The sequence below is a fragment of the Lepisma saccharinum genome, chromosome 22, assembly GCF_977018435.1.
Source record: "Lepisma saccharinum chromosome 22, izLepSacc3.1, whole genome shotgun sequence".
Taxonomy (NCBI): domain Eukaryota; kingdom Metazoa; phylum Arthropoda; class Insecta; order Zygentoma; family Lepismatidae; genus Lepisma; species Lepisma saccharinum.
Window position 1 is genome coordinate 39,086,155 of NC_139250.1, and position 12,362 is coordinate 39,098,516.

The 12,362-nt window shown below is 42.4% G+C and overlaps 2 protein-coding genes across 2 annotated transcripts in view; both read left to right on the top strand.

Moving 5' to 3' along the window:
• Positions 1–12,362, top strand: part of LOC146004971 (uncharacterized) — a 628,831-nt gene that overhangs the window by 359,708 nt on the left and 256,761 nt on the right. The window lies entirely within an intron of this gene.
• LOC146004673 (dopaminechrome tautomerase-like) lies at positions 4,278–5,492 on the top strand. Its single transcript, XM_083143596.1, has one exon. The coding sequence runs from the start codon at positions 4,307–4,309 to the stop codon at positions 5,417–5,419; it is 1,113 nt and encodes a 370-aa protein (XP_082999722.1). The 5' UTR covers positions 4,278–4,306; the 3' UTR covers positions 5,420–5,492.

Consider the following 12,362-nt stretch of genomic DNA (forward strand, 5'->3'; position numbering starts at 1 on the left):
AATGTATCTACCTCACAATTCAAATTTATTACTTCCGATTTCAGTGATTCCTTTATTGCTATCATAACTCCCCCTCCCCTCTTATTTCCAGGTCTATCGCGACGGTACACTTTGTAATTGCCATTAAATAATTCATTGCTATTTACACTCTCATGCAGCCAGGTTTCAGTAACAATTATAATATCAAAATTATTACTCAAAACATTAATATAAAATTCCATAATCTTAGTATTTAGACCACGGGCATTTTGATAATAAATACATATTTCATTTATACGACCCTCGAAAGTTACATTAATTGGGTGACGTCTTCAAGTGATTTTAATAATATGATGTTAGTATCATCCCTTTTTTTCCTTAACTTAATTAATCCCGCATGGTCTACCCATAAATAAGCATAGTTTTTCTCGTATTTGATCTTCCTAGCCTGACTAAGAATGCGCTTTCGGTAAGGTGTAAGACTTTGGTTAATATAAATGATTTCATTTTTGGTATAACCGAGATGTACAGCATTTAAGTTCCTTTTCACTTTCCTCTTCTGTATAAAGGCATCCTTGTCCACTCGCCTGACAAATTTCACAATGATTCCACTTGAAGATTGATTAGAGGGTTTGCGCAACCTGTGACAACAGTCTATCATCTCATCCTTGATTTCTATGTCCAATGCTCGCCCAATAGTTTTTACTACATCCGTCGTATTTTCATTCGGCTGTTCAGGAACACCGTATATTTCTAACGTATTGCGGCGACCATACTGATCTAATTCATCTAGTTGCTCCTGATTATCCTTCAGTTGTTTTTTTAGAGTTACATTTTCTCCTTTCAACTGCTCAATTTGTACCATACAAGTATTTATTGACTCTGCCTGCTTTTTGATCAATGATGCATTTTCATCCAGCTTTTGATGAGCTAACTCAAGTGATTTACTTAGTTCGCGTTCACAGTTTATATTTGCTTTCTTCAAATTTTCCATTTCATGCTTTACAACTTGAAGTAGTTTATACATATCAACAATAGTTGGCACTTCCGTTTCACTTACACTTTCGTCCTGTAAACTACTACGTCTAATCTTCGCACATTCTTTGCATCTCCAAATTTGTCCCGCACTCCGCATATATTCTGCATCTTCCTCTTTCAAACGTGCACATTTCAAATGACATAGCTTCAAACAATCTGAACACTGTATTTTTGAGGAAATGTCCTTCCGAGCCACAGGTTCGTGACATTCGATGCAACTACTCATCTTATTAGATATATCGAACAATTCGATAATGACAGTTCAACTGTACTCCGCGGTTTTTTTAACACTGAGGTGGCAACACTGTTTGTTTACATACGGGAAGTAGAAATGACAGTGACAGTATTTAACGTATTTATCGTTTCATTTACCAGATATTGAACTATTTGTTACACAAAAGTAATCTTCAGTACTTACTGCACATTCCTGCAATATCGTTTTCACCACCTCGCATCAGAAATACATAAAATAAGACAAAAAACACGGAGCACATTCACACCGTTGTCCTACCGATCCATCACCACAGACTATTCAATCGTTTTCGCCTGTTTCGATACTTGTCAGAAATGATTTTGAAACGTTTCAGCATACTAATAACATTTTCTACTTTAAAATTCTAGATTTATGGTATGATGATTGTACGCTTGTATATGTTAACGGTACAAAACTTCTTGTATCATAATATGGAAAGCAGATGTTTCATTTACTATATATATATATATATATATATATATATATATATATACATGGCTAATAGTTATGTTTTTTAATGAATGTTTTCAAATTAAGCAAATGACGAATAATTATACACTCTTCTGCAACTAGAGCCATCTATCGATAACATTATCCGAACTGTTGCCATAAGGTTACTAACAACAGATTCACTTCTCACCTAGAGATGAAAAGATTAAATTTTGTGGAACGAAAAACTTGCAAAATACTAGGTTCAGGGGATGGGATTATAACAATACTATTCCCATCCATAAGAATCTTCCTTAATGATCATGCAGGCTGTTTAAAAATATTAAAACAATATAGGTAATTTAAATGTGGTGGAATGAAAGATACATCAAACTTTAGATGAATCTTTAAGAGAAAAGGTGGAATTATAGTCATAGATATTAACATTTTTAATATATTTTCGTTTACGTATATTTTCAACGAAAATGCAGGCTCGACCAGGACTCGAACCCGGGTCTCTGGCATACCGTGCCAATGATCTACCAGTAACCTATCGAGCCGGCCTTGGTTCGCGTGATTTTTTGCTATCGCTGTTTTATTTGTGTGGAATCGTCTCTTCTCGAGCCAGGCCGGCTCGGTAGCTCAGTGGCGGAGTGGTTAGCACAGCGCGTTACGTAGCCAGGGGTCCCGGGTTAGAATCCCGGCTAGGACGTGGATGTTTGTGTTGTCCGTAAAATGAGAAAACCGAGATTAAAGAGAAAAACTGATATGTACCAATGTTGAGAAAAAGTGTGAATGACGGTGGATAGCACCGAATAGGGGTATTCCTTAAAAATAAATTTTAAAAAAATGGTATACCATTGGCACGGTATGCCAGAGACCCGGTTCGAGTCGTGGTGAAGCCTGCATTTTTAGCTGAAAAATGTACGCAGTACATCTCCTGTGTGTGCCTAATTTAAGAAATATTTTCGATTGTGTATTTTATATTTCGATTTTTGTTATTTAACGTCGCTTTCAACAACTTTTGGCTAATCGGACCTTGTGGATGAGTGGTGATATATTTAAATTTACGGCCGGCCCTCGTGGTGGAGTGGTTATCAGATCGTGCTAAGACGCCAGGGGTCCCGGGTTCGAATCCTGGACTGGGCATGGATGTTCGTGAGTGTCTATTCATCAATTTCATCATGTCATCACTCATCCCCATCTTCGCAATTTAGCCAAAAGTGGCACATAAAGCGAAGTAAAATAAAGCAAATCAATCAATCAATTAAATTTACGAAGGGTCAAGGTTCCGGATATTTACGAAACGTTTCGGTCCGCTTCAGTGCATTTTGAGCCCTGATGAAAACTCTTCCTGCGTGAAAAGTACATCAAAGAAGAGCAATGATAATGCATTTTTTTAAGTTGGTGTTTTACGTCCACTTTGTGCACAGTAAGGCTAATCGGGACTTGACCTACAGTTTAAAGTGGGATCCGAACCACTATGTGCCTCCACCGGGTATCGAACCCATGCAATGATAATGCAGTAAAGCACTTATTCCTGCATAAAATTCATAACAATGACTGGTGAATAGGGATTAAGACTAAATATTTCTGTAGTTGGAAAAAAAAACGTCTCTTCATTTTCTCTAAATAGGTCCACTTTCATTTAATCCAAAGAACAGGGGCGTCGTCATCGGGGTTAGGCTCTAGTCCATCGTGAAATTGCCTTAGCCCTCGCAAATAGCATAAGAGGTTTTAAATCAAAAAAGGAAATAAGATAATATAGATGGAAAGGTGAAGATAAAATGGAACTGGATAGAAGGAAAACAGATAGAAGTTATAAAAAGGGAAAGAAGAACAATGAGGATAAAACAATGAGTGTGAAAAAAGAGAAAGAGAAGATAAAGAAATAAAGAAAATGTAAAAAATAGACTGAAAAAAGCATAAAAACTAAAGAGATGGAAAGAGAAGATAAAATGGAAAAGCGAGAAAGGATTAATGACTTAAAGTAAAAAGAAAGAAGTAAAATTGAAATAGAGAAAGACAGAGTGAAAGAAAGGAAAGAGGAGGGAGAGATAGAGAGAGAGAGAGAGAGAGAGAGAGCGGTGGTGGGAGGGAGGGAGAAAGAATGAATATTGAGGATGTTAAAAAGAGGGAAAGAGTTACAATCTCCTAACCACTGAACAAGAACGAAAATAATACAAGGAAACTATGTGCACTTTGAAGTCACCCAAAATCGGAAAATTAATATTGGAACATGTCACTTCCGTTGACAACATTGTAAAACAATAAAATTTCTACTTTTTCAAAACTTATCAGTAAATACAGTATTTCAGACATTGTTGTCTGAAGTACCTTTGAGCATGGGATACCACACCTTATCTGCCGATAACTTTAACAATAACAATCGTAAAACGAAAAAACGTAATGTACAGCTTCTGAAACAAATGAAGGTCTTATTTGTAGCAAAGTTAAAGATAAGGTTTTGCACACTTGATTATCATGTGTTCAAGTGATGACAAGCAGGTTTTTGGTGAAAGTACAGTGGCAGTTTGTGTAGACCGGCTGTTGCATTATATTTCTAAGCATTGAACGAGGCAGCGATTCTGTTCTTCAAGGTCTGAAATGTTATTTATATTTATTTTGGTGCTTCGTGGTGTTGTCTGTGTTGACTATGAAGTTGTACACCAGTGGAAGCAGCTGATGTATTATTTCGCAGACGATTATGTTCCAAATTCAGAGGGATTTATTCCAGAGAACAACGCCATAACGGGCATCAAGGTGTATGGAGATAGAGTGTACCTAACGGTTCCTAGGTCGAAAGAGGGAGTGCCGTTCACCTTGAACTGGGTTCCAAGGGTCCCAGATGCAGGAGAATCGCCCACGAAACTGAGACCTTTTCCCAGCTGGCAAGACCAGGAGATCGACAACTGTTCCGCCCTGCAGTTCGTCCAGAGCATGGAGATTGACCCTTTAGGGCGGATGTGGATCGTAGATGTAGGCAGGCGCAACTTGAAGACGCACCCAGTCAACAAGTGTCCTCCGAAGCTAGTCATCGTGGATCTTGAAGACAACGATAAAGTCGTGAGGACCTACGTGTTCCCGGACGATGTAGCGTCGTACAACAGCAGCTACCTGAATGACATAGTGATTGACGTCATCGAATGGTATGCGTACATCCCAGACGCTTCCGATGCCGCCATTGTCGTGTACAGCCTTGAACAGAACGACTCCTGGAAAGTTGCTGACCCGAGCATGGAGCCAGATGTTCCCGGCGGTACCGCTGTGGACGGTATCGCCCTCTCTCCGCTTGCTGACCAGGCCAGCACCGTCTACTACTGCCCTCTGGACTCCAACAACTTCTACTCCATCCCTTCTATAATCCTTAAAGACCCACCATCGCGTAACGTGTCAGAATACGTGACTTTCCTAGGCAGTAAACCGATCCAATCCAGGGTCGGAGGGATCGCCATGGACTACCAGCAGGTCCTCTACTATGGCCTCCTGGACGAGCAAGCCGTGGTCAGCTGGGACACCAGTATCAACCTGACGGAGGGTCAGGTGATAATCGCCGATGACGAGACGGTGTTCGATTGGCCGGATACCTTCGGGTTCGACGAGAGTGGGTACTTGTGGGTGGTGACGAACAGATTGGAAAATTTCGACAACGTCAACTTGAACGAGGTCAATTACCGGGTGGTGAGACTAAGTGTTGATGCGCTCTCGTACATGAATTAGTGAGGTTACGTGTGCAATAATTTGAAAAAAAAGTTCGGATCATTCAAATGAAAAGGGGTTTCTGGAAGTATTTTCAATGATGGTCAGTAGAGGTACTTGGCCGGTTCTGGAACCGAAAATGAGGCTCGGTGAGGCTCGCCTTAATGGATTTGTCTCGTAAGGCATGAGCCTCATTTTCTGGCAGTGTTGCCAGCTGCTTACTCGAAAAATCACCAAGGTGTTTTTTTTGGGTTTTACGTAGCCTAAAGCAAGGAGCTGGCAATCTTGCTTGAGGCTCGCCTTAATGGTTTGTTTTTGTAAGGCATGAGCTCTATTTTCTCGCAGTGTTACCAATATTTTACTCGAAAAAATCACCAAGGTTTTTTTGGTCTAACCTAGCCTAAAACAAGGAGCTGGCAACCTTGCTTGAGGCTTGTTTTACAGTGCATAAAGCAAAAAGCTGGCAATTTTACTTAAGGCTTGGTTTACAGTGCATAAAGCAAGGTTGCCAACCTACTAGTACTTTTGCCATAGCCTTTTACAAAAAAAAAAGAGAGAGGAGAGAGAGAGGGAAGAGTTAAACAACCGACAAGTACCAACACCCATCTACAGCTTTTTTTTACTTGGCAAGGGGGTTTAGCCAATTTATATACTGGCGTAACATACATACACTGGGCAAGGAGAGCCGGCAACAAATATATACTGCCGTAAAAGAGAAAGAGATGGATGGGTGGATGGTAATATAGTATGCGTGTGCGTGTGTGCGTATAATATGTAGCATTATTAACTAGAGTGTGTTGGCAATTTACTTGCAACTAAAAAAAATAGAGATGCCAACTTTGCTGTAAGATGAAGAGAGAGAGATTTATGGCTGGCAACGGTGGTGAGCGAATGCGCCATATCGCAATTTTCCAACTCCCGGGGAAACTATATGCCACACACGCGCGCGCGCTTATGAATTGTAACACAAACAAACAAACAAAATAATAATTGTTGTTTTTAGGATGCCTGGCCCCTATAACCTCGCCAGGGTGCGTGGTGCCCAACCAAAAATGTAAAAGTTTTCTAATGGCTGCGGTTATAGATTACCGCACCTCTGTAGAGTTTCACGTGTTTTGTTTTTTTTCCCCCAAACTTCCATGAAACCCTACAGAGGACCTCCGTAATGCATGCAACATGTACTAACGACTCTAGTGTTATTTGATGTTGTGATATTTTTGGATATAGAGTTTTATTGTGAGATAGATAAAAATAATTATGTTTATTATAATATTTTCTTGATGAAGATGGAGAATGTATGTGCGTGTTACAAATAAAGTTGCATGCTTATTTTTCTAGTGTGTGTGTATGTGTTTTTGATGTTTCGACAGCATCTGAAACGATAAAAAAAGAAATTTTATTGTTAATTTTCACGTGTAAAAACAACAACAAATTTTCTGTGCAAATTCTGATTGTCTTGTGCTATAGTGCAAAAAAGATATTGTAGCTGATAGCTAATGAAATTGACATTTGTAACTGATCTGAACTAGTGAAATTCGTATTGTGCCATTGCAACTGATTGTGCTAGTGCAGAAAATTTCTTATTTTGCAAGAAAAAATGTTAAAAAACTTGTTAAAACTGCTCTGTGACCCTCTCGTTTTTCACGTCGTAGGCGAAGGACTTCTCTGCAATCAGGATGACACTGCATAGGGTATCCTCGGGCAAGGCATCGTGGAACTCGCAGACGACCTTGATGTTGGTTCGATCGTTGACGACAACCTTCTTTCTCTTAGATGTGTTGATGACGGTCATGGGTCTCCGTGCTTTGAACTCGCTGGGCGTGTAGTACATGTCCACGCTCCCCTCGGTCACGCGTTTGTAAGCCGAAAATGCTTCGTAAAGTTTGAGGTAGTCGTCTTTGGTCACGTCGAGGTTGTAATTCTCGCGCGGGAACACTTCGTTGCGTCCATTTTTGAGATAAACGTTCTTGATTTTGCAGTCGTCGAACTTGCTGGAATCTTTTTCCTGATTCTTGTCCCTCCCGGTCTGAAAAAGCACTACGACGAAATCTGGCATGTCGAACTGTATGTTGTTGAACTGCGTTGTCACGTCGAATTCCATGTGACTTCCCGACACCATCTTCTGCACGCTCTGGTAACCGTGAAAGTGAATGAACACCTGCGGACTTTTCAAGATCTCCGCTTTGTACTTGAGGGCGTAGTTCGTTTCGTATTCCACCACCGGCATTCTCAATTCCATGCTCCGGATGACGCATTTCGCTGCTTCGGGTAAAGTGTTGGCTATCGGCGTGGTGCCGTCCGGACTCAAAGTAGCGTATCGCATCAGTGCGTTGTTGTCGTTGGCCGCTCTTCGAAACGTAACGCGCAGTCCTCCCTTCCACATGATCTCCTTGTAGTCCGAGAAGAAACCAGGCAGCAGACGCATGGGAAAGAGCACCGTGTGACTTTTCGTCGATATTTTGGCCCCGGCTTCGAATCCTCCTGCTTGATAGTATGCTGCGTCCGTTTTGGATAATTTCAAAGTTCCCACTGCCGTCGACGTGATGCCTGGATAGTCTATTCTGTCGATGACGGTGTTGTGTTTCCTCACCTCCACCTGCGAGAACAGGTGAGGCACGAAGTTGTCCACGAGTATCAAGTTTGCTGCTGCGGGAAACGCATCTCCGCTTTCCTTCTTCACCACGTCGAATTGAAGGTAGAGGTCCGCTCTGTGAGGATGAATGAACCCATCGCCTACGTCCACGTCGTATTCGATCTCTCTGTTCGCTTCGTTCAGATTGGCGAACGTGCGACGGTTGGGAGGGAAAGATTGCAATTCGTAACTTTCGATTTGCTCCATTTTACATGTATGGTTATTTATTATACGTTGATCTCCACGATGGCCGTCGTAGTGGCACCTGCGAAATCCACCACGTCTCCTTTCTCGTTCGTCACCACCAACTCTATGTCGTCTATGCGGTTGCGACATACCGGAAAATAGATCGGCGAAGAGGGCGTGTAGATGATCGGTTCCATGAACTCGGAACTTGGTTTGAAAGTGGCTATGATTCCCGTCTGCTTATGACTTCCTAACAATCCGTCCGAAGATTTCGTGATCATACCTTCGGCCACGTTACAGTGTACGTTCAGAGTCTCTATGGCCAAGAATTTAGGAATGTTGGTTGCTACGTGCTTGATGCCAGCTTCGAGTTTGGTGTTGTTCTCGAAACCTAAAAGTTCTCCCATGGTGCCCAGGTCCACGGTCTCCGTCGCGGATAGGATTTCCACTCTGTGCGTGACCGAATTTTGAGAAAGGTATGTGCCTTTGGGTAATTGAGCTTGCAAAGTGGAAAGATTGTATTGGCCTGGCGTGACGACGATGTGTTCGCTTCCGACGCTAATTTTGTTGTTGTGCTGCGTAACATTAGGTATGAGGTACATGCTGTAGAATGCACGCAGAGCCACGGATTTAGGATAGACGATGTCGTCGTGCAGCGTGAGTTTCAAGATTGAAGATTCGCTCGTGAGATGGAACACGCCCATCCTAGTGATGCTGTTTGAGGTTCTACAGTGCTTTCTGGAAATCCTCGATCGTAGGGTTATTTATTTTAGAGAGAAACGCGAGCACGGAGAGGCAGAGATGACCGCAGTTCAAGTCTCCGAAATTTTGAATGCGTTCGTCGTTGTAGTATATGGAGGTTTTGTTCGTTTTCAGATAATGAATTAAATTTGTAGGTGGAACACCTCCGAAAGAATCGAAAACGAATGCTTTATCATTGTCGTTTTTGTGGTAACATATCCAATGCGTGCCTGGATTTTCTTGACCGTCCAAGTTGACTACTCCGCATTCTCTTCTTTTGACGGTTGAAGGTAACGAGTCGGACATGAAAACTCCTCTGAAGTGTTTGATTTGTAACGGTTCGATCAGAGATTCAATGTCTCGGTTGGTGAGTGCTTCTGTTTCTTTTTTTTAAACTTTTTCATCACGCCCTTCCCCTTCTTCTCCATGGCCAGGTTGTGACGTTTCTGTTCTTCCAATTCCGCCTTGTTCTTCTTCGAGTCGATGACGGTTTTCGCGATGGCGGCACTTCCGCCGGCCAAACTTCCCACGGCCCCCAATGCTGCCAGGATGGCCGGGATGCTGAATATGAAACCTCCGATCTTTTGCTGTTTCCGCGAACGTTGCAATCTTTTCAATTGAGGTGTGCTGAGCAGCAATTTCATTCCGTGTCCTTTGCTCAAGCAAGAACGTTTCTTCTCGCGTTGTTTCTTGGTGAGTAACCCATCGAGAGCACCTAGATTTTTTAGATTGGAGTATGGTATCTGGTACACGACACCCTTGGGCTTCATGTTGATGCTCTATGTGTTATTTTCACGGTATGTTATTTATATATATATTCTGAGATTTTTTCTTGTGTAGTTTTTTTACGGTATGTTATTTATATATAAATGTTCTGAGATTTTTTTTCACGGCCTCGCAGTCGTTACACAAATTCTATTACGTGCTTCGTTTTCTTGCCAAGAAGTTCCTTTGTCCCCTTGTACACGATTCGAGTTTTGTTCTTGATTAAAATAGATAGCTTCTCGTCGGATAACATGTTAGCGTATCGATCTGGTAAAAATAGACTGTATTGTGCGTTGAGCAACAGGCGTACCTTGGGACCATACTGGGTAGAAACGATTGAACCGGAAGTTATCGTGTAAGGTTTGTCGACTTCCAATTCCTGAATTTTTACATACTCGACTGACAAATTTAGCATTTGTTTTAATGCTTGGAGATCGCTCATTTTTTCAGTAGTCAGAGTGTTAGAGAGAAATTTAATTGCTTTTTTTTCACGATGTGTGTTATTTATATATACCGAAGATTATTTTTTTACGATGTGTGTTATTTATATATCAAATTTTTTTACGGTATGTTATTTATATACCCCACCCCAATTTTTGTTTCGTGTTCATGGCGATGGTGGTACCCAGTGCGGCGACCCGTTCACCCAGCGATGCGTCTCTGCTCACGAACCTTTCGAAAGCTGCATGTTCTAATTTTTTGTCTGCTTCGTGACGTGCGTCCAGATCCGTCTGCGTGGTGTTGTAGGCGATGTCGTGATCTTTGCATGCCGCATCCAACGGATTCACACCCTTGTCTCCTCTCTCCAATCTTTTCTCGAGTTTGGTACCCGGTCCGCAGTACTGGTAGCCAGGTAGATGCATCTCGAAAGGTAACTTGTTGATGATGTCGTTCACGAGTCCCTTTCCTTCGGCCACGTTCCAGAATTTCGGAGGCAGCGTGTTGATGATTTTGATCAGGTAACCTATGCCCTTGTCGTCGTTCACGATGAAGTTAGAAAGTTTCGTGCTGATCATGTCCACGATGCCAACCTTCTCGTTGTAGAAATTACGATTGCCTGCATTCTCTTCGCCGGCTATCACCAACAATCGGTCCACGAGCTTCCTAACGTCGTCCACCCAAACGAATTCTTTGGGTAACGTGTTGTAGCGTTTGACGCCGCTGCCCGTTTTGACCTGGTTCCAAATCGGTTTGATGAGATTCCTGTACTTCTCGCCGCTGCTCGATTTCACCCTATTCTGCGAGGCGTCGTTGTTCTGGTACAAGGCATCCGTCATGATCAGAATTTCCTTGTAACTCTGGTAATCTTCGTCGGTGTAATCTTTCGGCTGCTTTTTGGCGACGAGTTCCCACAGTCCCACCGTACCCGGATACCTGTTCCAACTATCCTTGTCGCCTAAATTGACTTTAATGTCGTTGCCTTCGAAGGTCACCTTCGATTTCCCAATCTTCCACACCACACCGCCGCCTTCGCTGGTTTCCATGCTGGGATACAATCCGAACACTTCATCCTTGTCGAATTTCCCCGTGCTCAGGTAGTCTCGTGCCAAAGGTCCCAACTCAATCTTATCCGAAGACGTGCTACCAATGGCTCGACGTCGTGCAGGTGCATCCTTCAGTTCGAACGGTGTCGAAGGAATGCTCGAAATGGGCGTGGGTACGGCGTAACTTTTAGCTGCGAGCGGTACGAGTTCATTAATCAAATTTTTATTTTGTTCCGTGACACTTTTAATTTCTTTACCTAGACTGCTGATGGCATCGATCACGGGTTGATCCTGACGTTTCTTCTCTTCGTAGAATCCGCGATTCTCGGATTTCCAACCTTTGAAGCGTTTCGCGAGGTAATCGCGAAGCTTGAGATTTTCGTCTTCGATTTTTCGTTTCGTCATGACGTTATTTATAGACGTCGTTTCTCACAAGGTTGCAACGTTTAGAAAGTCGTTGATTTTGTTTCTGTATTTTCCGTCGTTGGGTTTCCTCGTCATGTCGATCGTCGCGAATCCGAAATCGTCACCGTTCCAGCAAGTAGAGCAGCAGCGTTCCGAAAATTGATTGTAGTTCATGTCTCCACCTACGTAGTCATCGTACGCATGCTTGAGGTTGGTGTGATCTTGACGAAACAAACATATGAAATTAGCGTTGTCGCGTACTAACTGTTTTGGAATTTTGGAAAACGTTTGAGCTAGGTAAAAACAATCCATTCCTTTGTGACGACCTTGCGTGAAAAAGTTGCGAATTTCATTTTGATTTTCCAGGATGGCGTCGTCGAACACAACAACTGAATTTTCACGACAATCGTCGAGTGGTTTTATTTCCGAAGCGAACGTTGCAATGTCCAGACCATCGTACAGTTTCATCAGTTGCTGGTATTTGGATTGCTCCAAACTTTTCGAGAACACGTACAGGTGCCTGTTCTTCCAATCTAACCAATTCGGTGCGAGGAGAAAATTGTCCACGAGCAGTGTCGTTTTCCCACACCCCGATGGACCTACGATCAGACAGCGGATGCTGTCGGGAAGCAACTCGCCGTTCTTTTTCTTCGTTTGATTTTCCGGATCCGGTAGACGCTTCACCACGTTCCACGTACTCACAAGATCACTTTGTTCGCGTCGATCCAACTCTTTTCCGGAAGTCCCAGCC

What these genes read in the sequence shown, in the direction of transcription:
- LOC146004673 (XM_083143596.1), top strand. Translation starts at nt 4,307, where the DNA reads ATGTTATTTATATTTATTTTGGTGCTTCGTGGTGTTGTCTGTGTTGAC.